The sequence below is a fragment of the Schistocerca gregaria genome, chromosome X (assembly GCF_023897955.1).
Source record: "Schistocerca gregaria isolate iqSchGreg1 chromosome X, iqSchGreg1.2, whole genome shotgun sequence".
NCBI classification, from domain to species: domain Eukaryota; kingdom Metazoa; phylum Arthropoda; class Insecta; order Orthoptera; family Acrididae; genus Schistocerca; species Schistocerca gregaria.
The window spans coordinates 200,091,740-200,118,283 of NC_064931.1; the positions used below are offsets into that span (position 1 = coordinate 200,091,740).

The following is a 26,544-nucleotide window of genomic DNA, read 5'->3' on the forward strand; positions in this document are numbered from 1 at the left end:
AACTTCTCTTCGTGAGGTAGGCTACATGGACCTCTTTGACCGCTGTAGAGATTAGAGGACCTTCACCTGCTCCAATCCAGGGGCTCCCATGGCTGCCCCTGCTTGGTGTTCTGGCCTGGCTACTGCCCTTCCCACTTTTTAAATTCTTCTTCATCTTCTTCTTTTATATCTGTCATTGGTTTCCAGTCTTGTTGCCATTGTTCTGCTTCTTGCAATTTTATCAACTTGATGCATATTGCAAATTTTCCCATGCTAATGGGGGATGAGGAAACACCAGTCAGATGCAGAGGGTATGTGTCCCATCACATGACTTGTCTCGGGGGCCTCAAGCTACTTTCAGAGTGGGCAACTCACCCACTTTCACTCTTTCACCCCAGTCTCTCTTGTATTTGGTTTTATTGATTCTCAGTTACAATTAGGTTCATCAGGATTTATCTTCTGTATTCTTCTTCTCCGAGGACTTTTCCCCGGCTTGATGCTTAAATGATGAGGGTCTGATGACCTTCCAGTTTGATCCCATCAGTCCAATCCAGTCTGTTTCTGGGCAAGGCTGGGAGACTAATTTCAGTCTGTGAAGTATTGGCATGTTTGGAGAGGGCCTTCTTGTCACTGTAGTTGCAACAAGCACTGGTGGCTAGGCTGTGGGGAAGGGACTTTTTGGTGTTGAATGAGTGGCAACTGTCAGAGTGGAGTTATTGATGGCGGTAGGTAAGTTTGATGTGGATTGAGGTACTGATGTAGCCATCCTTGAGCTGGAGGTTAACATTGAGGAAGGTGGCTTGTTGGGCTGAGGAGGACAGGTGAAGCAAATGGGGGAGAACATCAGGAAGTAGGTTCTGGAGGGATGTGGGTAGGTTGTTCTCACTCTTGGTGTGGAAAATGATGATGTCATCAGTGAATTTGAACCAGGTGAGGAGCTTGGGATTCTGAGTGGTTAGGAAGGATTCCTCTAAATGGCCCATGAATAGGTTAGCATAAGGTGGGGCTTTGAGTGTGCCCATTGCTGTGCCATTGATTTGTTTGTAGATGACGCCTTCATAGGGGAAGTAATTATGGGTGAGAAGGTGAGAATATAGTTGGCCATGGTGACCAGGAAGGAAGTCATAGGTTTAGTCAGTCAGTGGTTGGGGAAGGTAGTGTTCAACAGTGGCAAGGCCATGGACATTGGGGATGTTAGTGTAGAGGGAGGTGGAATTGACAGCAATGAGCAGGGCACTGGGTGGTAAAGAAACAGGGTTGTAGAGAGTCAAAGGAGGAAATAGTTGGTGTCTTTTATGTAGGAGGTTGGGTAGGGGTAAAAGATTGAAGGTGTTGGTCCACAAAGGCAGAGATTCTCACTGTGGGGGCACGACAACCGACAACAATGGAGTATCTTGGGTGGTTGGAAGTCTGTAGTAGATAGGAACAGCGTAGTGGTAAGGGGAGGGGGGGGGGGATTTCTAGATGGACCTATGGATTTGAGGTCGGACTGGAGAACCTGCTGGAACTCTGGAATGAGAGCACTGTGGTAAGGCATGTACGTGGGCATATTTGATAGCGGGCAGAGTCACAACGCCAAGTAATCCCTGTGGTTCATAGCCACAGTGACGGAACATTGCTCAGCATGTAGAATTATAAGGTTGGGATCAGTTTTTAAGTGGTGGATTTGCAATTCTTTCTGTGGATGTTAGGTTGGATTCCAGATGGAAGGATTTGGGGAATGAGGAGGTGGCAAGTTTCAAGGTTAGGGAATTCTGGAAAGTTAACAGGGGATGATGTGAGGGCTGTGAGGGTGAGTCATGATTAGCTGCAGGAGTACGCACAGTCAGGACGTGTTCAGTATTGGTTTTTGATTGAGTGTGAATTGTAGGGTCATTGGGGGAAAGTGTTCATACTATAAGAAGTGGGAGAAAGAGAGGTCTTACAACAAGCCCGTTGTGACTGAATTTCAATCTGGGAGATGGAATGCAGGGATTTGAAATTGGTGAGTAGAAGAATTTTACAGAGGGAGAGCAGAGCCAGATATTGGTAATTTGTTGCTGTGGGCATTTGGGAGATTTTATGGTCTAGGCATCAACACAGGAACAGTACATGGGGAGTGGATTTTGGCTGGAGATAGAGAAACTTTATGGCATTGGTGCAGATGAAAGGAGCAACGATCCATCGTGGAGGATAAAAAAATGTGGAATAGTATGTAAAATTTTATAAAAGTACATGAGCAAATAAAAAAACAATGAAATTATTGAAGTTCAGGAAACAATATGAAACCTGAGTAAATAATGCCCACAGGAAAAATTAAAACAAAATAAAATTGACACGAAAAGCTTATGTCTTACAGTTCAAGACTCTTTTGGCACACAACACAAAAGACTCTATTTATCCGCTAGGCTACAACACATGACATCGCAACTTACAATAACATGAAACTGCCTGGAGGCGATACAAGGTCGGTAGTGTAACTGTCCAAATCTTGAGGGCTGCACAATAAGTAACAGTTGACAGCACGGCGCAGACCAGGCCAGGAGGCTCACGTCACTGTGGGTATAGATAAGCATAGACATCACTGATGTTGCTGCCTGCCGCTGGTTTTGAGAAGCGTGTGCAGCCGTTGTTGTAGAAGTGATGGAGGCCAGTGTTGGAGCCTCTGGTGTCAATTCCCCCATATGTGGCCAGCGAGCCTTAGCCCAATGCATCTCTGAAGAGAGGCAGACGGGAAAGGTAGTAGTAACTGTGGGTTTACCACACACCTCCATTTGTGTGGTAGGTGGGAGTTTGGGGCGGAGGGTGGGGATGGGGGGGTCTACTGGGCCTGTCCCCAATGTGTAGAGAGAAAGTGGTGTGATCTCCATTTCTTCCACCCCACCTCCTCCTCACCCCCCACCTCAATGATTCAGACTCCAGGAGTTCCGGTCTGCGGGCACTTGGAAGTAAAGCTGAAAGTAGCCTGGCCAGCAGTGGCTGCACAGGCTGGGCAATGGTGGAAACATGGGTGAGTTGGTGGACACTGGAGGCAACATCATGACAGTGACTGGGCTCGGTGGCCACGCCAATGGTGCACCTTCTGGAGGTGTCCCCAGCTCCGGCAACTCAATGTGAAGTATTGGTCTGTCGCAGGGCAGGGAAGCTGGGTGTGGTGTTGGTGGTGCAAGGCCATACACTCGCCCTCTGTGGCTGTGGTGGCCTGGAACAACTAACAGAAGAATTAGAGGGTGGGGGTGGAGGAGGATGGGAGGAGTGGGCTCAAGGATCAGCTCTTATTTCGCAGTAGGGTGGGAAAATGGGATGCAGTGGAAGGACTGGGGAGAAAAAGACTGGAGGATGCAGATGCATAACTGGACCTGGTTCTGGTGTCGCTTGAAGATCCGTTCTCTGGTATCAATTGTAGAAACCCATTGCCCTTATTGGGAATTGGTTCAAGTATCAGCTCTTCTTGCATCAAACGATGGGAAGACGGACTGCAGTGGAAGGACTAGGGAAAAAAAAGGGGGGAAGCGGAGGGAGCAGGGGTGTCCACTTGCATAACCAGAGCTGGTTTTGGTGTCAGGTGAGGGTCCATTCTCTGGTATCAACTGTATCATCCCTATTGCTGATGAATGGTGTTTGGGAACCACTGAGGTCGACTAAAGCCCTAGACCTACACCCATGTGCCAGTCCGCAACGGGGCTAGGTACAGACAGCAGTAAAAGTAGGAGAGAATGGGATTGATGTCCACGTAAGAGTGCCGATGGGCTCTTGTCACGTAATGATATTGTCCAATATCAGCTTAACAAAAAAGTCAGGGTGCCTTCCATGTCTGAACGAACCTCTCTGCCTCTCCATTTGATAGGGGATAAACAGGAGGTGTGACAGATGTGCTTCACTCCATTCTTAACACAGAGATTCGCAATTACCTTTGTTCGAAATTGTGGCTCATTGTCTGTCACTAATGTGTGCATGAGGCCCTCAGTGGTGAAAATATTAGATAGTGCTGTCTCTGTATATTCCGCCGTGGCTGTATGGCAGTTAACAGTATATGGAAACAGGAAAAAAGAATCAGTGACAGTGAGCAATGTGGTATTCAAAATCAAGATGCACTTGTTATGAAGGTTTGTTGGGTGTTGGCCAAGGCTAAAAAACCGGACTTGTTGTTCAGCAAAACTGTTGCATTGACGGAAGAAGCACTGTATATCTCACTCGATGCCTGGCCAATAAGCATGTTGCTGAATGAGCAACTTGGTCCTTGAAGTGCCCCAATGCCCCTGGTGCAGCAATTGTAGGAATAGTTGTCGTAAGGCTGCTGGAATCACAACATATGGTGTGGTTTGGTCTGTGGTTAAAAGGATTGCACTGTTGACCAGAAGCAAATGGTTTCACAGCCCATAGTAATGCCTAGCCAGTCGTTCTGGCCACCCCCTCAAGGTGAAGGTGCAAACCTGTTTGAGAACTACTTATGCCTCTGTGGTGACAGAAATGTGGGCTCCTGTGAAGGGAAAATTGTCCACAGCTTGTTTCACGTCGTCATCCAGATAGAATTTCCTCTCGATCGAACTTAAAGTCTGGCCAAGAGCATCCACATTTGTGTGCTAGGATGAGCTTCTGAAATGGATTTCAAAGGTATATCTTTAGAGGAACAATGTTCAGCATTGGAGCCAGTGAGCAGTATGATCTGGGAATGAGCCGTTGGGTTGGACAAAGAGATTGTGGACTTATGGTCTGTTACCTGACAGGACTTGATGCCATAAAATAGGACATGAAATTTCTTCAAAGCAAATATAATTGCCAGTGCTTCTTTCTCAATTTGAGAATTGTTAATTTGTTCAGGGGGTGAGGTTTTTGAAACATAAATGATGGGGGTACTCTGAACCATCAGCCTTTGGGTGAGAGAAGTCTGCCCCCATCCCATGGTCTGATGTGTCTGTTGCAACCACTGTCTGTTTCCTGGGTTGGAACATTGCTAAACAAGGTGCTGAGGGTAGACACTGTTTGAGCTCCCAGAACACCATTTTACATGTGGCTGACCACATGGTAACCAATCCTTCTTACACATGTGGTATAACGGATGTGCCATCCAAGATGCCACTGGAATGAATTTTCTGGAATATGTAATTTTTTCCAGAAAGTTCTGGAGCTACTTGCGGTTTGTCAGCCAAGGCATGGATGCAATCATTTAAATGTGTTTCTGCAGTGGCAACATACCTTTGTGAGAAAGGACGTGGCCTAAATACTCCACTGAAAGCTAAAATTCACATTTGCTGAGACTGTACTTTAATCCTGCCTCCCACAAAATGAAGAAGAGTTACTTCAGATTCGCGAAATGGTGCACAGTGGAACTTCCTGTGATGAGTGTCATCCAAATAATTAATGGAACCCTGCACATTGCGAAACAGCCATTCCAGAGACGTCTGGAAAGTTGCTGGAGTACTGGAGGCCCCAAAGGCTAACTGCTTATATTTGTATAAACCAATTGGTTATTAATCACCAGTATCTTCTGTGAACATTCATCTAACACAGGGGTGTGCTACCTTTTAGCGTACCTGTGTCACATTGGAAGAGAAGTATATTTGGGCCACATACGGTATTACTTAACACTAACGATAACTGCTGGACCAATGAGAGAGTAGCATCATGTGGTGGGAGTTGCAATTTTTTTTTTTTTAGCAATTGTGTGATAAATCTCTCTTTTTTGGCCACATTGATAACAGAAGCTGCAAGTACGTTTCACCGAGGTCAATTTTGGAGAAGTGTCCACCAGTTAGCTTTGTGTATAGTTCCTCAAGCTTTGGAATGGGGTACATGTCCATGTCAGCTTGAGCATTCACCGTGACATTGAAGTCTCTGCAAAGTCTGCATATGCCGGGTGGTTTCTCGATGAAAACTAGAGGAGTAGCCCACTGACTCAATTATATAGATTCTGTCGCATCCATTCCCTGCAGCCTGTCTAATACATTCTTGACTTGGTCACGGAGTGCCAGGGGAACCTGCTGTGAGTGAAAAGAGCAAGGACATGCCATAGGTTTCAGTGAAATGTGAACTTCAAAATTTTTTTCTTTTCCCAGGCTAGAATTAAAAACTTCGGGAAATTAGGAGGAGAGCGTGTCCAGTTATAGATGAGGAACATTCTCTGAGACCAGATTTGCTGTGTCGTTGATGGAAAATCCAAAAGATTTAAATGCCTCTAGACTGAAGAGATTCACAGTGCTGGTGCTGTTTTTGGCTGAGAAAGTTATGACCATGGAATGCAATGCTTGTTATGGTTTCCAGCCATTAATACGGGTGCACTTAATTGTAATATATTTGAAAATTGGTGAGACTGGTGACTGTACCTGTAAAGACTTGAAAGCTTAGTGTGTTACCAGCCACCCATAGCAAAATGAGCAGTTTATCAGAGGAACCTCCCTGAGTAGATAATACGACAACATTAGTGTCCGTTTGATCTTGTGATCGTGAGACGGGAATCAGAGGAACCTCCCTGAGTAGATGATACGACAACATTAGTGTCCATTTGATCTTGTGATCGTGAGACGGGAATGGCTGTGTGATAAACAGATGTGAGGTGACCCTTTCTGGGGTACTTAGTCCAATTTGACCACCAGAACAGATAGTTATCTGTAGCATTCGTTTGAAAACAGTCCGGGTAGGACAGGTAAGACTGTCACAACCTGTGGCAGTGTGAGACCCACTGTTTCAGTGCGGAGACACTCACATGCAGTTGTTTGTGTACTGCATTGATGTCACTGCTGACTGCTGAATCCTCCATGTGTGTGGGTTCACTATTTGCAGCAGCTATGTCTGTCCAGGACTCTTAAGTAGTGTCCCACTACTCGTGTGACTTAATAGGACTGAGCTAAATCCAAAATCTTTTGTAATGAAGGCTTATCAAACTCTAAAGCTTTTGGTTATCAAACTCTAAAGCTTTTAACTGAAACTCTTTACTGCATACTATGTGGACAGTCATTTGTCTAATCATGCCTTCTGCATAAGATTCTTTGATGACGGGCATAGAAAACTTACATCAGCGACTTAGTGCCTTGACCTCAGCCGCCTTAACCCTGATGGGGTTGACTCTGTTGCTTGCAGCTCTGGTAAAAATTTAAGGTGAGCAGAAATCGGTGTATGGGGTTACATTAGGGAAGCCAGCTTGCATAACAACTGATAAGTTTGCAATAGAATCCATGAGAAGAAAAGGGAATCAGTAGTATCGTCTTCATTTACCTTCAACGCCGTAAAATGCCGTCACAGCCTTTGTTCATATGAGTCCCATTTGTTCATATGAGTCCTACACTTCTGATTTTTTCCTTATACGGTGTGAACACCAAAGGATTGACTGTCAGCTGCTTGCAGTACTCTGGCCAGTTGGTCTTCTATACACCTTAGATTTTCTTGTGGTGAGCCATCAGCTGTTGCAGAATAGCAGCAAGAGATGGATAGACCATGGTGACTGCAAAGAAGGAAGCCGTGGTGGCCATTCAGCACAAAGTCTGTAGTTCACAGAAAAGTTCACTGTCCTAAAGCAACAGCCAGGTGCCAAAATTCGCACACAAGTTTCCACAGTTTGAACAAAGTTGTGTCTGCCATCACCAGTTGTGCACTGTTTTTAAATCTGTTTATTTAGTAGGCTACTACTTATGATGGCACAATGTGCAATAATGTGAAACTGTCCGAAGACAGTGCAAGGTCAGTAGTGTAACAGCATCCAGATCTTGAGGGCTGTACAATAAGTAACTGTTGACAGTGTGGTGTAGTCTTAGGCCAGGAGGTTCATGTAAGCTTAGATATAGGCAAGCATAGGCATCACTGATGTCTACTTTTGAGTTGGGGTGCAGCTGTTGTTGTAGAGTCACGGGGGAGGCCAACGGTGGAACCTCTGCTGTCAACCCCACATCCGCAGCTAGTGAGCCTTAGTTTACTGCATTGTGTAACATCTGTGGTTTACCAGCATGGCCACTTGCATGTGATGGCAAGCACAAAGTTTGTGGTAACTCTGGGTTTACCAAAAACACAGAATCAAAAACATTGTGTTACTTTGTATTTATATCATATCTGTACACAGGGGTTTGCCAAAGAAAAAGTTGCATGATTTTAAAAATTCCTAGAACCGTCATACACCCATATATGTGTTACATAGAAATTGTGCTGTACAGTTTTTTTACGAGGCTGGATTTTGACTAGAGTGCCTTGTGTAACTTTGGTATTCTTCAATGCTTTTTAGCGACTTGCTGGAAATGATTCATAATCAAAGTAAATGGGCAGGTACTTTGGTTTATTTTGAATTTAAGTGTTGTTTTTCAGTCAGTATATTCATTTCATATACAAGACTTATTAATTTTGTGGAGCAGCCATGTATAATATGCTTTTCTAGTCAGTGTCTAGGGCTAACAGTTAACTTTAATGTATTATGTATTCTATACATCATATTAACAGACTTTTCTTTGATATGGCTTTTGTCAAGTGAACAAAAGTCTTTTGTGAAGACTGGTACCTTATATTCCAGTGTAGAATTTACTGAGTGTGACAGCCCCATCTCCTTAGTGATTCATTCGTTAAAGAAGATTGTTTCTGAAGTATCATCTACTCTTAAAGCTATCTGCACTTCTTCATCTCTAATTTGACCAGTCTCCTCCTGTACTAAAACTCATATTGTTTTAATTTTGTTGCCAGATGTGGCTGTCATCTTCACAAAATTTAATTGCTTTGATATCCGGGTTACTTGCTTCACCATTCTGCAATACTTTTTGTAATCTGCTACAGTATCATCATCAGAGATGCTCTTGACTGAGAAAGCTCTCCCCCCCCCCCCCCTCACACACACACACACACACACACACACACACACACACACACACACACACACACACACACACGATTTCTTTATTCTTTGAATGTCCCTTTTTTTGTTTCCTCTCTCTAGGCTTTGGTCTAATTTGAACTGCCTTTGTGGGGAAACAGATTTCTAATAAAAAGAGAGCAAAATTTGTTAAAAATGTTTTATTTTTCATTAATGTCATGACCGCTGTAAACATGGTCAGTTCACAACTCGAGCAGCCTCCTGAAATACTCAGTGTTTTGCCCATTAAGTACTCTCCTGAACTCATTTTTTTTCCTTTTTACCTGATCAATATTAATACTTAACATAAATAACTGTGTGTCATGATCTCAAAGTCCATTGACTGTTGGGTTTGTAAGATGATTCTATTAATTTGAGCTGTCTATAAAAATATCAGTGACTGGTTTGAAGTAGTTAGCTACTGTAGTCCGATAATTTACAGTAATAATTAAATTGGCTGATAATTTTTACCTAGTTCAGTGAAACTTTAGTGGGAGAATTTTTGAGAAAGTGTATATTAAAATTGATCAGCAATATTTCCTGTTGAATGTGCTAGTAGAGCTTGAAGGTGTTTCTTGAATGGATTAAAATTATCAGCAAGACCTCAATGTATGGTTATTATTAGCCCTAGAGTAATAAGATGGTAACCTAAATCCTCCAACACATACATGTCTGTACCACTGGTCAACCGAGGTTCAGACAGAGAGATTTTTTCAGCTTGGTTCAATGGATCTTAAATCCTGAAATTGCATACACACAGTTCATTGCAGGTTTACTATAAATTATTCGTTTGTTTTCAAAGTTCTGTATTTTCAAGAGTAATACATGTACAAGTATGATAGATGCATGAATAGAACTGTAAACTGACTGAGTTTACATGCCTACCAGTTGGCATTAAGAGTGCAATGCCTTGAGAGCAAGAAAAGGGTTTTTGTTTGTTGTAATATGCAGGTTGTTAATCTTTTACAATAGTGCAACCTACATCCAGAAGGAATAATGTAATGAAACCACCATGTAAACAGAGCATTGTGAATTGGTATTGTCTCTGTAAACAGAAAAGAACCAGTCAACCAAGTGTTCCAGATGCAACCATGCAGAGGGTGAGGGAAAGTTATGTATGCAGTTCAAAAAAATAAAGGGTCCACACTAACCACAAACTTTCAGTACTGGAGCAAACAGTGTGGAAGATTTTACAATGGCATGTACATTTCAAACCATACTGTCTGCAGCCTGTGCCACAATTAAAACTGGAAGGTTATTACCAGCATCTTCAATTTTGCATCACAATGTAGGAAGGACTTGATGATGAACATTACGCCTCTAAGCTAATATCCAATGATGAAGCAACCTTCCATATATCTGAAAAAATTACCTGCCACAATGTGAGCTGTACAGTGTCACAGACAGACTTTTATAGGTCATTTTTCTTCTGTGAGAAGATAGTGGCCTCTTACCTTAATATGTTGAGGTTGTAGTTGTCTCCACAACTGATTGTTGAGGATTTCATCTTACTCCAGCATTGGAACATCAATGTTCATTGCTACCTAAATGACAAACTGTCACGTCATTATATTGGGCGTAAAAGAGATGATGATTATGCTGTGGCTCTATTCCCTTGGCCCCTCAGGACGCCTGACCAAATGCCTTGTTCCTTTTTCCTTTGTGATACATTAAGGACTGTGTTTACATACCCCCACTGCCAAGAATATCGGAACAGACCAGAGAATGCATCAAAGTTGCTGTGATGACCATTGACAGGATTATGCTACATAAGGTATGGAATGAACTTCATGATCACATAGATGTGTGTTCTGTGACCAGAGGGGTACTCATAGAACATTTGTAAAGTGCTTAAATCATATTGGTACATGTAATACTTTGGAAAATATAGAACTTTGAAAACAAATGAGTCATTTATTGTAGCCCTGTAGTGTTACTTATCAGTGTTAGAATATTCTGACATGATAAGGAATGTTGACATTTTCCCGTAACTATTGTTGATGATTTGATGGAGGAATTGCTTGTGACTGCTGAAAATTTTTAACAGTCCACTTTTTGCATGGATTCAGTATAGTGGGATAATTACTTGCTTAGACTCAATACTGTTTCAATCCTAACCTCTTGTAGCACTCGCTTTCTTTCTGCACTCCTTTCCTAAAAAAAGATGCTACCCAGTTATCTGTAACCTCTTGTATTTTACCATTCATGGCAGTGCCTTAAAAATTGTGAAAGGTTAACAACATTAATATATAAGCTTTTTAAAAGACTGATGTGTAATAGCCTATCTGAGAAACTAAAAATTAAATCAAAGAAAAGTCTTAATATGTTACTCTTTTGTGATTTGTTTTCAGTGTTTTCATTTCGTTGTTTATTATTATTTTGTATGTATTTCCAGACCACCGACATGGTTATTCACATTTTCCTGCACAAAAGATTTCCCCCCATCAAAACAAAGGAAAACATGTAGATCAAGTGGACAACTCCAAATTTGCCTCAGAGACTGTGGAAAGTGAGGTAAATTTTTACTGTACATCAATAAAGAGAATATTGTTATCATACGTTGAAGAGCCAAAGAAACTGGTACACCTACCTAATAACATGTAGGGTCCCTGTGAGCATGCAGAAGTGCCGCAACACGACGTGGCATTGGACTTGACTAATGTCTGAAATAGTTCTGGAGGGAATTGACACGAGGAATCCTGCAAGGCTGTCCATAAATCTGTAAGAGTACAATAAATCTGTAGGAGCACAAGAGGGTGGAGATCTCTTCTGAACAGCACATTGCAAGGCATCCCAGATATGCTTAATAATGTTCACGTCTGGGGAGTTTTCTGGCCAGCAGAAGTGTTTAAACTGTGAAGAGTGTTCCTTGAGCCACTCTGTAGCTATTTTGGATGTGTGGGATGTCACATTCTCCTGCTGGAATGGCCAAAGTATATCAGAATGCACAATGGACATGAACAGATGCAGGTGATCAGACAGGCTGCTTACATATGTGTCACTTGTCAGAGTCTTATGTAGACCTATCAGGGATCCCATATCGCTCCAACTGCACGTGCCCCACACCATTACCGAGCCTCCACCATCTTGAACAGTCCCCTGCTGACATGTAGGGTCCATGGATTCATGAGGTTGTCTCCATGCCCATACTCATCCATCCGTTCGACACAATTTTAAATGAGACTCATCTGACCAGGCAACATGTTTCCAGTCATCAACAGTCCAATATCAGTGTTAATGGGCCCAGGCGAGGCGTAAAGCTTTGTGTTGTACAGTCATCAAGGGTACACATGTTGGCCTTTGCCTCCGAAAGCCCATATCAATAATGTTTCATTGAATGGTTCGCACGCTGACACTTGCTGATGGCCCAGCATTGAAATCTGCAGTAATTTGCAGAATTGTTGCACTTCTGTCACATTGAACGATTTTGTTCAGCTGCCACTTGTCCCGTTCTTGCAGGATTTTTTCCACTCACAGCAGTGTTGGAGATTTGATGTTCTGGGTTTCTGATATTCATGGTACATTCGTGAAATGATCTTACGGGAAAATCCCCATTTCATCGCTGCCTCGGAGATGCTGTGTCCCATCCCTCATGCACCGACTATAACACCATGATAAAACTCACTTCAGTTTTGATAACCGGCCATTGTAGCAGCAGTAACTGATCTCTCAACTGTGCCAGAAACTTGTTTTATATAGGCATTCCTGACCGCAGTTCCGTATTCTGCCTGTTTGCATCTGTTTATTGGAATATGCATGCCTATACTAGTTTCTTTGGTGCTTCAGTGTATGTTGTCAGTAACTTTATTATTAATAAAGAATAATATTCAAATGTGTGCGTTTTGATTAATAGAGACACGGTTTGGAAACTGCGTTTATTGCTGTTTTTTTTTGTATGATTTTGTCATATTGGTACAGTTAATTTTTTGTTTATATCTGTAAACACAATGACAATGTTTGATTACACAGCTGTTTAACTATGCAATGTAATGTGATAATTTACTGCCAGTTGAGGAGATGCGTGGTTTGTGTGGGAAGGATTTTTTTGTGATTTCTTTTCACTCCTGTATGGTGACTTACTGATGTTTTACATGTGGAGCATTAGATCTGATTAATGTATTGTAGTCTAGAGTAGTATTGTCATTTCAGCACACTGCCAAATGATTCACACGTTTGGCAAACATCTGACTGAAAATGGAACATGGTGAGTTTGGTTTCGAGAATGACATTTAGTTATGCAAACAGCTACAATTTGCATAATGAGCAAAACAAATTGTAAAAAAAAAAAGACTCTTAACGAGTGATGTTTCATGTAACAAGTGGTGTCCTTTGCATGGGGCAGGGGTAACGTTCAACAATATGAGCACAGTTCACAGTTGGCACTCGCATATGAACAATGTTTTTAGTATGTAGTGCAGTCTGGGCTTAGCACTCTTTCTGGTAACATCTTAGTGCAGCTTGTGATCTCATATTTTTCTAAACGTGTGTTAAATTGTGTGCGTGCATGTGGATGCGCTCAAATTTTAGTAACATTCATGGAAATGCCCCCCCGAAGATAAAGCCGCAAGAATACGGCCATAAGAGAAAGAAAATGACCTTAGAAATGAAATGTGAAATTGTTGAAAAATGTCAACAAGGTGTGAGGGTTACTGATTTGACCCACAGATACAATCGGTTTATATCAACTATTTGCACTGTTCTCAAGAACAAACACAAGATCAAGGAGAGAGATGCTTCTAAGGGGGTGACAGAAGTCATATTCTGGATGATGTCGAAAGGTTGCTCCTTATATGGATAAATGAAAAGCAATTCCAAGGAAACACTATTAATGAGAACATCATTTGTGAGAAGGTTAGAATGATTTTCACCAATCTCGTTGAGATGATACTCGTATCATGAGTGGCCAGAGAAGTGTTTAAGGGAAGCCGTGAGCAGTTAGAGAAGTTTAAGAGAAGAACTGATATCCCCAGCATTGTGAAGCACGGCGCAGCAACCAGCTCCAACACAAAGGCAGCAGAGAACTTTATCAACGATTTCAAGATGCTCGTAGATTCTGTGGTTCTCTGCCACAAAAGGTTTTGATTTGTGATGAGGTGGGTATGTTCTTGAAAAAGATGCTTTATAACAGCAGAGAAAAATACAATGCCCAATCACAAGCCAATGAAAGACCATCTTACACTGCTATTCTGTGCCAATGTGAGCGGCGATTTGAAAATTAAACTGATTCGGATTTATCGTTCAGAAACTCCATGAGCCTTCAAGAAGTAAAAAGTCTAGAAGAGCAGTTCAAATGTGATATGGAGGTCCAACAACAAGGCTTGGGTGACATGTAATCTTTGTGATTGGGTCAGTGAAGTGTTTGGTCCTTCGGTGAAAAAATATTTGCTTGAGATGAATCTGTCGTTCCATGTCTTCCTTGTTACGGACAACGCTCCTAACCATTCTCCAGGCCTACAAGTCCACCTCCTTAAAGAATTTAAATTCATAGAGATCCAGTTTCTGCCTCCGATCACACCCCGTTACTCCAGCCTATGGACCAGCAGATTATTTCTAACTTCATGAAGCTGTGCACTAAATCACTCTTTGAGCATAGGCATGGGCTAGCTAGCCATTTTTATCAGATTTGTAGACAGTGAACTTGACGTCAGAAGAGAGCACCTGGACTCACTAACAGTGAAGAACACAATATGTGGATGTGACGTTCTTAGCAGTGTAGAAGAAAGCATAGAAATTGTAGGTTTATCATGAAATTTATTATGGTTTGTGTGTCTACTGAAAGAGCACCAGCCATGTTGGGAAATACATCAGGATTCCTAGTGCAATGGAATAAGAAAATGAAAAAAAATTTCCAGTAACCAATGAAATCAGAGACGCTCACTGCATGAAACGCCAGGAGAACTGATGTGCAAATCATGTCACATTACAAAGTGTAAGAAGTAGTGGTGTCTGTACAGCTAATCTTGTACAGAAGCAGTGACTTAAACACCCCCAGTTTAAGAACTTTTTTAAAGATATCAAGAATCAGTACAGAAGTTTGCCTTATAACAGTGATGTGGCTTAGTTGTCTTTTGATTGAAATAAATAGGTTTATGGAAATGAGTAATATTTTTGTGTAGTCTTGAAGTGACAAAGCCATCATGGAAAACTGATACTTGTATTCCTTGCCAGTACAACTAGCCATTTGTTGGCTTCGGGGTAAGAATCTCTTGATAACACATTTCATTGACCGTACACATGCATTCAGCATAAAATTATTACTTTTGGAGAATCATTTGAGCAAAGGAAATACAGTACATCTTACAAAATCATCTATGTGGAAGGACTCTGGTATTAACAGACTAAGAATGCCATACACCTACTGTATATAATTTTATGGAAAAGTTCCATTTTCATTTTAAGAATGTGACAATGACAGAGGGTGATTCTTGACACCCCCCCCCCCTCCCCCCGCCCCTCTCCCTTGCCATATCTTGATCTGCATTGCAATGGGGAATATAAAAACAAATTTAGTAACAAGAAAAATGTCTTGGATCTCTACAAGCATTTCCCATGGGATTCATTTTCTTGTCACATTGGATGGGCGCAGGTGCAATAATAACGTTCCATGTACATACACTCCTGGAAATTGAAATAAGAACACCGTGAATTCATTGTCCCAGGAAGGGAAAATTTTATTGACACATTCCTGGGGTCACATACATCACATGATCACACTGACAGAACCACAGGCACACAGACACAGGCAACAGAGCATGCACAATGTCGGCACTAGTACAGTGTATATCCACCTTTCGCAGCAATGCAGGCTGCTATTCTCCCATGGAGACTATCGTAGAGATGCTGGATGTAGTCCTGTGGAACGGCTTGCCATGCCATTTCCACCTGGCGCCTCAGTTGGACCAGCGTTCGTGCTGGACGTGCAGACCGCATGAGACGACGCTTCATCCAGTCCCAAACATGCTCAATGGGGGACAGATCCGGAGATCTTGCTGGCCAGGGTAGTTGACTTACACCTTCTAGAGCACGTTGTGTGGCACGGGATTCATGCGGACGTGCATTGTCCTGTTGGAACAGCAAGTTCCCTTGCCGGTCTACGAATGGTAGAACGATGGGTTCGATGACGGTTTGGATGTACCGTGCACTATTCAGTGTCCCCTCGACGATCACCAGAGGTGTACGGCCAGTGTAGGAGATCGCTCCCCACACCATGATGCCGGGTGTTGGCCCTGTGTGCCTCGGTCGTATGCAGTCCTGCTCGTGGCGCTCACCTGCACGGCGCCAAACACGCATACGACCATCATTGGCACCAAGGCAGAAGTGACTCTCATCGCTGAAGACGACACGTCTCCATTCGTCCCTCCATTCACGCCTGTCGCGACGCCACTGGAGGCGGGCTGCAAGATCTTGGGGCGTGAGCGGAAGACGGCCTAACGGTGTGCGGGACCGTAGCCCAGCTTCATGGAGACGGTTGCGAATGGTCCTCGCCGATACCCCGGGAGCAACAGTGTCCCTAATTTGCTGGGAAGTGGCGGTGCGGTCCCCTACGGCACTGCGTAGGATCCTACGGTCTTGGCGTGCATCCGTGCGTCGCTGCTGTCCGGTCCCAGGTCGACGGGCACGTGCACCTTCCGCCGACCACTAGCGACAACATCGATGTACTGTGGAGACCTCACGCCCCATGTGTTGAGCAATTCGGCAGTACGTCCACCCGGCCTCCCGCATGCCCACTATACGCCCTCGTTCAAAGTCCGTCAACTGCACACACGGTTCACGTCCACGCTATCGCGGCATGCTACCAGTGTTAAAGACTGCGATAGAGCTCCGTATGCCACGGCAAACTGGCTGACACTGACGGCGGCGGTGCACAAATGCTGCGCAGCTAGCGCCATTCGACGGCCAACACCGCGGTTCCTGGTGTGTCCGCTGTGCCGTGCGTGTGATCATTGCTTGTACAGCCCTCTCGCAGTGTCCGGAGCAAGTATGGTGGGTCTGACACACCGGTGTCAATGTGTTCTTTTTTCCATTTCCAGGAGTGTATGTGACCAACTGTTTACAACAGTAAAGAAAAATAAAACACATTTGAGAAACTCATTATCAAACTAACATGAACTGAGCACTATGTCTGTAATACAGCTGAATTCCTGCACCAAATATAGGAACTCTTCTAAAAGGTAAAAACAGCAAGGTGATTGAGAGTTTATTAAAAATATTGTATTTTCTGAGGAAATAAAATGAGAAATATTTACGCACTTAATAATAAAATTATACGGCAGTTGTATGTTTTGTTTGTTTCTTTCGTAGCAATTAAATCTCATTTACAGAGAGACTTACATGTTTCTGTTTGAAAAATTTATTAGCCTGAAAAATATACAAGTCTTCCTACGGCTTCATAGTCCCTATCCTATCCTCTGCTGTGATGAATGAGGGAGTTGAGTGCTCGCTGCCCTTATGCATGCACTGTCTGTCTGCTTACAGAGCAAGTTGGCTGTGAAGCCCTGTGCTGCAGGTGGCTTCATGTTACATTATTAGTATGTGAAAGGCATCATCTTGTTACCTTGTAAATAGCACCAATTAACTAATGTGGAAATGTAGGGACATCACACACACACACACACACACACACACACACACACACACACACACACACACACAATGATCATCCCATTTTCCAAACCATTGCAATATTAATTGAAATACCAAATTTGTGTTTGAGATATGTGTGCTCCAAGTACTGAGCCAGTCTTCCTGATGTAATGATTCTGATGTTTCTCTTAGTGACTTGAGGTGAATGCCAGAAATGTTCCATAAACAAGGACTTCCCCCAAACCCTGTTCCATAAGACTTATTTGAAAAATATAGTTATTTATAACGTCACGTACATGTTTCATTTGGGTCTTTATAAGATTACTTCCGTGTTTCCATTTTTTTGCCCAAATCACCAACTGCTGTATAAATATGAGCTGCTGTTAGATATAAACATAACAAATAGTATTCATTTCAGTATGAGAATGCAATTTCGTGTGAACACCTGTGTTGTGGTTTTAAAATTGTCTGTGAATAGTGCCTTATGAACATAAATGTCATGATGTTTGGGGACAGATAGATGATAATAGTCAGAATGACCTCATACCACAGATTTTGGACACACGATTTCCATTTTCAAATAGAGAATGAAATATTACTGTGCATAGTCAGCAACAGTAGCAGACTGAGAAAAATTAATGCTGATAACTGTATAAAATATATTCTTGTGAATGTGCCTTTAGAAAGATTTTAGTTTGGTTAATATCTACTGGTATTAATCAATAGCTTTGTGTAAGTTCAGTCCTTAATTGCACCACCTTGTGTTTAGGGTAATATGTTGTCAAGATTAGACTGCAGAAATTTTTGGGATGATTGGAAGTAAAGGACATTTTCAGATGGGTAACTGACTAGGATTAAAGCAAACAATTTTATATCATTCAAATATCAGACTTTTCCATCATTTTATAAACTACCGGGTGGAAATACTACCATCAAAAGCAGTTGTTTGTTTCAATCAGTACTATATCTTTGGGATTATTAAGTTACACTTCAAAGAAACTGCCAGACAGTAAACAATCACTACATTTGTTATAAATATTCGACAGTAGTTCTGTTTGTTTTTTATTATTTAGTTAAGCATTGTCTTCTGTGCTTGAATTTGGATTAGTGAGTGGAGAATTTCAACTCTTTTTCCAGCGTGACAGTTTGCAGGCATACAATGAAGCTACAGCAAGTTCTGCAGGGACACCACAGATTGTAATTGAACCACCTGGCATAGTGCCTGATGATAAAATGAAACCGAATGGTTCAGCTGTCATTGATGGCTCTGAAGAAGAGACAGGCACTAAATCTGGTATGTTCTATTATATCTATACATTGTTTCCATTTTGTGACAAATTCATTGACAGCTGCTATTAACTCATTTGTGGCTTCCAGGATTCTGAGCTGCTTTATTTTGTTGCAATTTTGGTATTGTGTATAATTTTTTTTGTTTTGTTTTCTGGGAATGATAATGTAATGCTGAAATTAACTTATTCTGTTGGTAACCAACAGCCTTATTTCCTGTTTATGAGAAAAGAAGGTATGAGAATTTGCTCACATTGTATACGTAGGGAATGTCTAACAACAATTAACAATTTAGGGAAAGATAGATTGCTACTTACCGTAAAGAGGACACGTCAAGTTGCAGACAGGCACGATTAAAAGACACTCACATGTCACTTTTGGCCACAGCCTTCATCAGTAAAGAGAGACGTGTGCACAGCACACATGCACACACAAGCAAGCACACCTCTCACACCTGACCACCAGCTTCAGCATCGCAGCCCGGAGTGCCAACATCATTTGGAGTTTTGGTAGTTTGCCTGGATAAGTTTCAAACGTGAGAACTGGAGCTACTGCAGAACTTCACAAAACTATAATGTAGTAAAAGCTATGATGGGTTTTTGATACACAACTATGAGTTACCAGTGTCTATGCATTGTGTACTAGACGCAAGATGAAATGGGTAATGCTGCAGCCACTTGTCACCAGATGTGCATTGAACCCTGAGTGAAACTTTCCAACCCTATTTTTCAGAAAATAATATGTTAACCAGCTGGATATCTGGCTGGTTAAAACTGTGTGCTGGACAGGAACTCGAACCTGAGACATCTGCCACCTGTGAAAGGCATGTCATCATTGATAAGAGTTCATTATCATCCTATTGCTGAAACAAAAACCTACTGCTGTGAAGATTGACTTTGGTAGTCTAGTTGGAAGGTGCACCCAATCTGTTTCACCCCTGCCTGAACTACTTCTCTTTATGTTTTTCAGTAGTTTGCTAGTTTCATCATTAAAAATTCCTTTTCCCCTAATAACAACCCTTATTAAAACTGTTTTAACGTGGAGTAGAGGTAACAATTTTATCTGTCAATTCTATATTTCCCAAAAACATTTGCACAACAAATCACACCAAAAACAAAGCATTTTGGAGAGATTTTCAGATCTGCACAGCAGTTAAACAGCATATTTTTGTAAGATATAAATGTAAATATGAAAACTATAAATTATTTAGGAATAAAGGAAACAACTCGCCGAAAGGCATAAGTGCTGTGTCATCGATAGATTCACAAACAAAAGGCACAGTGCTTTGTTGCTAGCTTTCGGAATCAACTTCCTTTTTCAAGCTGGTAGGAAAAACATGCACACACTCACTCAGATGCATGTGCCAGGCTCTGTCAATTGTGATCAGTTGACAGCCAGCTCTTTCCTGGCCCAAGGTGAGGTACTGGGGTGAGGTGGGGTGGTAGGGTAGGGTGGGTTTGGGTGACAGGTGGAGAGAGGCAGAAGGTGGGGTGGGAGTGGGAGTGGGCTAGTTAGGGGGCAGGTAGAGTGGGCAGGTGACAGACAGCTGGGCACATGATTTCACTGACTAGGGTGTGAGATAGCAGCACACAACTAGCTGACATGAATTGGGAATTGGGCAGGGGTATTAGAACAGGTGAGAGAGAGAGAGAGAGAGAGAGAGAGAGAGAGAGAGAGAGAATATGGAATGGGAGATCTGTCTATGTATTAAGTCTGGAGGATATTGCCTAAAGGCCTTCAGCATACTGGGTGAGGGAATTCTCATCACCGCAGGTGCATCTGCCATAGATGGCCAGGCCATATGGGAGGTATTTTTGGTGTAGAAGGGTGGCAGCTGTCAAAGTGCAGGTACTGTTGGTGGATTTGATGTGGGCCAAAGGGTGGATGGAACAGTGTGAGAGGAGGAGATCGTCAGCTAGGAAGGTGGCATGATGAGGAGGGCCAGGTGAAGTGGATGGGAGAGAAGTTGTTAACATTGTGGAGGAATGAGGAGAAGGTGTCCTGGCTGGGCATGTTTCCTCCAGGAGCCCTATGAAGAGTTTAGGATAGGATGTCGTGCAAGTGTCCATGGTTGTGCCACGAGTTTGTTTGTATGCCTTCCCTTCAGAGGTGAAGTAGTTACGGGTTAGGATGTAGTTGGTTAAGTGTAGGAGGACTGAAGTGATGGGTCTGGAATCTGCAGAGCATTGGGAGAGGTAGTTTTCAATCATGGCAAGACCATGGACATGAGGGATGTTGGTGCGTAAGGGGGTTGCATCAACAGTGATGAGTAAGGGCCCGGGAGGTAAGGGTGTGGGAATAGTGGAGAGCCACTGCAGGAGGTGGTTGGTATCTTTAATGTGGTAGGCTAGGGTTTGGACAGTTGGTTGCAGATGTTGATGAGCAAGGGCTGAGATTCTTTCGGTGGTGACACTGTAACCAGCCACAATTGGGCACCCAGGATTGTTAAGTTTGTGGCTTTTGGGAAGCATGTAGAAAATGGGTTTGTGGGCTGTTGTGGTGGTGAATAGGGAAATGGATTCAGGGAAGAGGTTCTGGGAAAGGCCTAAGGATTTCAGCTGGGATTGATGGTCATATTTTGACTTCTGGGTTGGGGTCACTTTGGCAGAGCTTGTTGGTGGAAGTGTGGGACAACTGGTGGAGGCCCTCTGCCAGGTAGTCACTTCTGCTCATCACAAAGTTGGGGAAATCTTTGTCTGCTGGGAGGAGGATCAGATTAGGATCCATTTTTAGGTGATTAGGGAGGATACTTTCAAAGGATAGTGAGGCCAGGTTGAAAGTTACGAATTCCTGGAAGGCAACAAGGGGATGGTTAGGCAAGAGTGTGGGAGAGTCACAGCTAGATTGTAGTATGAGTTTGGACAGGCAGGGTTCAATGTTAGAATTGGGTTAGCTTTGATTGGAGGAGTTGGTGATGAAGAATTTTGTCCACTGTGGGGAGCGGGAGGAGGAGAGTAGGTCTTTCACAAGTCCAACATGTTTAAACCTGTGAGGTGGGCTGAATGTGAGGCCTTTGGATAGGACTGAAGCTTCTGTGGGGCTGAGGTTTTTGGTGGGGAGGTTAACAACAGTGTTCTGAGATTCTTTTGGTTTGGGATTTTGTGGAGTGTTGGTAGGGGGTTCTGGAGGTTGTGGTGTGTTGAAAAGGTCAGCTAGTCAAGGTCTGGGTCTTATGAAGAGTTGACATGGAGGAGCACTGTAAATAGGATTGGGGTAGGATAGTGGTGCCCCAAGGCAGGAGTAAGATTTCAGCAGGATGGATAACTTGTGGAGGTTGTGATTGGAATGTTCTTGTAGGTGTCAGGATTTCAATTTGGGTGATGAGGTGTAGGTAGTGGGGATTGCATAGTAACTGTATTTTGTGGAAGGAATGGCGGTGGTTCAGGGATGCCTGTGCCATGGAGAGAGGTTTTTGTAGAACCAGGTTCGTGAGGGAGAGGGATTAGTGGAATATGAAAAGACAAAGCTCATTGTGGAAGAAGGGGTTGAATCCCGAAATAGGGATATTTATGGTTAGGCCATGGGAGGTGGGGGATCTCATGGCGTAGGCAGCATTTTAGGAACAGAATATGGGACAAGATTTTTGTTAGGGATAGGGAAACTTTTCTGAACTGATGCAGATAAATAGAGAAGGGGTCCATTGCATTGGGTAGGAGGGGAGGGGGGATGGAAGGAAGTAGGTGCTGAAAATGGTTGGTAAAGGTTACAGGGGGAGTTGAGTAACAATGATGAGTGTAAGGAGAGTTTTGGGGAAGGGGTAGTATTGTGCCTGAAGTATATCTGAGTGCACATTATATATTGTCAGGTGTGCAAAATAAATTCGATTGCGCGTGATCTGTCGTCCAGCATAAGAAATAAAAAGAAAACAAGGTTAGGAAGATTGGGAGTGGTATGTGAAGGAGGGAAGGATTTTGTGTTGGTAGAAGTGTGTTACACTGTTACCAGGAGTCGCATGGCATGTGACCACGTTTGTCGCAGCCATTACCTAGTGTGTCAAAGACGGGAGGGAAGAAACATAAGAGAAACAAATGGATGGACAAGAGGGGGCAGCTAGATAAGTGACAGTAAGAAGGACAAACAACACCTAGGTTTGGATGGATGGGAGCCACTAGACAGTATAATGATGTACAGAAGGTTCTGGTTGAGAATTATGAATTATTTAGAATGATGCAGTGCTTCTGCCTTTCGGTGAATTGTCTTCTTTATTCCTGTATGGTAAAATTCATAACTTAATATTCTATAACTCATTGAGAAACCCACAAAATAGGTTTACTGTTGGTAAAACTTTAACATATATGGTCCGATCTAATGTTACTATATAGTGAGTAAATTAGCTTATCTGAGGAGTGTGCTATCATCTAGCAGAATTTATGCCAAGCCAAGGGGGATAAAAATCAGCTGCAGTGTGCTACCACCTGGTGGCACTAATGTTAACTTCTAGTTGAGAGGCAAGGGCTACCTCTCCATATCGTGAATGATGCACGTTGTTTATCGTATCTGTTCGTATTTGGACCGTAAGGCAATTACGTCATGCGGATTACACATGTGCAAAGGATCCTTAAAATGTGCACAGCTGAAGGTGTGCTCATGACTCTGATGCCAAGTTTCAAGGAGTCTAGAGGAGCAGTAGCACAGTAGATTTAAGTGCCGTATCTCTCAGACTGCAGAATCTGTGTTATGTTTAACATCATTCAAAGAAAAATGACAAAAAAACCGCGAGGGGTCGAAAGTTAAGGCTTTCGCATGCTCTTGTGCTCTCACACAGCAGCTGCCATTGCTGCTACAAGAGCTTAGGTGCTCTGGTTAAAAAAATTGTGACTTCATTGGGATATGTGAAATACCACAGTGATTAAGACTAGAATTTTACTCATGAAGACTGAAGTTCATATTCCTTTCTGATTATCAGGATGTATGTTTTATGTGGTTCTGCTTCCAATGTTTGTTTCTGTTTAAAATGTTAAAGCAGTAGCTATTATATAATTACTATAGCTAATAAATTTTAGTCATAAGGACCGTTTCTTTATTAAAGTTTTTAATGTAGTAAATATATTGAGGAACAAAGTGCAGATTATTTCTGAACATGTTGAATTAAAAGAAGAGCTGCCAGTGTAATTGGTCACATACTCTTGGGAGGCAAAGAGCATGCACCAAAGATCAAATAATGTGAATAGGTGATGCAAACACTGCATGTAAGCAGTCCATCCTGTGATGAAAAGCTACAAGCCACATGTCATTTATAGTCTGATTTAAACTAGTTGATTCCTGACATTTGAGGTCTTGAGTTGCAGCAGTGTCATGTCAGGTACAGTATGCAGGCAACCATTAGAGTGCTACACTCACTATGTCAGTAGAAAATCTCTTTAAAATGTCTATCTCTGACAAAAGTCTTGTGAAAAATTCACCTACAATATAGATCCCCATAGTGTACTGCAGCATGTCAGAAATGTGTCCCTATTTTAATTTGGGTCAGAGTTATGTTAATTGCTTTTTAAACATAGAATTCTCCCATATGTAAACAGCTAAGTCTTACCACACCAGATCTTAAAAAGACTATTGAATTCTCAGCAATGATTGCCAGATGCCTCACTCTGCGTTTTCTGTGTACAAGCTTCGTAAACTGCATTTTTATACAGTTCTGTCAATATTTAACAAGTATGAAGGTTAAATTATCTATCTCCTACAAAAATAACACACACATTCTGAACTCGTGTATGGTATCGCTCTCAGTAGCATCTCTAAGCATGTCAAAAATTATTTCTTAATTTTCATTAGTGCCAATGTTAGGTTGTTAATTGGAATAGGAGAAGTTTTTACACCTGAAAAAGTTTTCATCTTGCAACTGCATAGCTTGGAAACCGTTGCACTCATTCAGATAGCACCTTGGTGTGTTTAAAATGCAGTCTTAACTTTCCATAAGATGATGATGGAAGCTGGCTGAAACAGGATTACTTTTTCTCACAACAGGAAAGAGAAACTGATAGAAAAAACACTAGATTTAATGGAAGTAAGAGGTTTATTAAAGTACGCTATACAGTAGTCGTATAGAGGTAAAATTCTGCTTAATTCAGAGGGAGTATAACTATCAGATTCACTGTTCATATTGACAGATATAATACAATCCTCAATGCACTATTGTAATATACCTTAATTATTCCATGCTTCCTGTATCACTCGTTTCACATGGTTCACTACTTTTTCCAATCTTCTGGTGCCATTTTTTTAATTGCCTCCTTCAGACTGCATTTCACTTCAGTCAATGTGAGTTTTTTGTTCTCTGTAGTACTATGTCATTTGACCCAAGACCAAATGGATTCTATTGATTCCAATGGCGATGGTAGGTGGGCAGTCTGAGCACTTCATGTTTTTACCTATTGCCATTTCACCAACAAGAGTAACTGGTTTCTTTGGCTTGTGTTGTGACACAAGTTCTAATAATTCTGCTCTTCTCGAGTTAATGTCAAACTTTATTTTACACTCATCCAGCAAGCAAACTTTTTTTTTTTTTAATGTGGGTGCTTTATGTTATATAACTGATTGATGGGGTGTTATCCATTGCAGTTAGAGCTTTTTGTTAACTTTTGAGGCACTGAGTCTTCAAACCATTTCACAAACATACCAGGTTGGTTCAAAAAGATCACAAAATCACCACCAGATATCAAATCTAGCGCAACAAGGTTCCTGTGTGGTAATAGCTCAACTTTTACGCATAAATACATCATGCATGAGTGCTCTGGGTAGAGATCTGTGGTGCAAACATCTCTCTGTTGTTGTTCCCATGTAGTAATTCATGAAGATGGAAAAAAAATCAAGATTCTAGCAGTTATTAATTACTTCAAAAAGTAAAGTATGAAAGCAAAGGAAATTCGTGCCAGATTTTCAGAATACACTGGAGGACTTAGCACCTTCATATTCAGCTGTTGCCAAGTGAACAAATGAGTTTAAATTTGGTCTGTTTACTGGTTGGCCAATACTTGCCAGTGCACCTCAGAAATTATAGAAAAATGGCGCAAACTGGTCACGGAGGATCACCGACTGAAAGTGCGAGAAACTGCTGAAGCTGTAGGGATGTCAAATGAAAGAGCATATCATATTTTACCATTGGAATGGAATATGAGAACATTATATGTTAGATGTGCTAGATGGGTGCTACAATTCTTAACGTAGGATCAGAAATGCATCGGAGTAGAAATGTTCGAACAATATTTCACCTATTTGCAGAGAAACCAACAAGATTTTTTGCACAGGTAAAAATATTTGTGGCAGTCAGGGGTCTTATTTGAACTGAATGAGAGCAGACAGTTAGGAATGAAACTTTTTAAATTTCTGGCAAGTGGAACAAAAGAAACTTTGGTCCACTGCTATACAACTGAGACAAAACAACAGTCAGAGCAGTGGAAACATGTTGATTCTCCACCATAAAAGCAAAGGCAGCTGGGAAAGTCATGGCATCAGCTTTCTTGGACCCACGTACAGCAAAAGATACGCAAAAAGAGGTCATGTTTGGCAAGGAAGAAAGTCTTCTTTCATCAAGATAATGCACACCCACACACAAGTGTCATTGCCATAGCAGAAATACATGCACTCAAATACGAATTGTCCACAGCTCCATCAGACTACCATCTCTCCCCCAAGCTCAAAACTTTCCTCTGTTTAGGGAGATTCTCTTCAAATGAAGAACCGACACCAAAGTTGACGGGTATTTCGCTGGCCTCGGGGAACCATATTTTCAAGATGGGATCAAGGCATTTGAACAGTGTCAGACTAAATGCATTAATGTACAAAGAGACTACATTGAAAAATAAAAATAAAAGACTTTTACTGACTGAAATCATTTCTTTCTATTCCATTCCGAGACCTTTTCAAACTATCTTCATATTGTGGTTCATCGCTTT

The 26,544-nt window shown here is 42.1% G+C and overlaps 1 protein-coding gene across 2 annotated transcripts in view; it reads left to right on the top strand.

Moving 5' to 3' along the window:
• The window catches only part of LOC126297723 (constitutive coactivator of PPAR-gamma-like protein 1), a 172,339-nt gene that overhangs the window by 44,531 nt on the left and 101,264 nt on the right, over window positions 1–26,544 (top strand). For both annotated transcript variants that reach the window (XM_049988863.1, XM_049988862.1), the window contains exons 8-9: window positions 11,178–11,296; window positions 18,503–18,659. In XM_049988863.1, coding sequence (XP_049844820.1) covers window positions 11,178–11,296; window positions 18,503–18,659 — 276 coding nt within the window. The remainder of the gene's footprint in view (window positions 1–11,177; window positions 11,297–18,502; window positions 18,660–26,544) is intronic.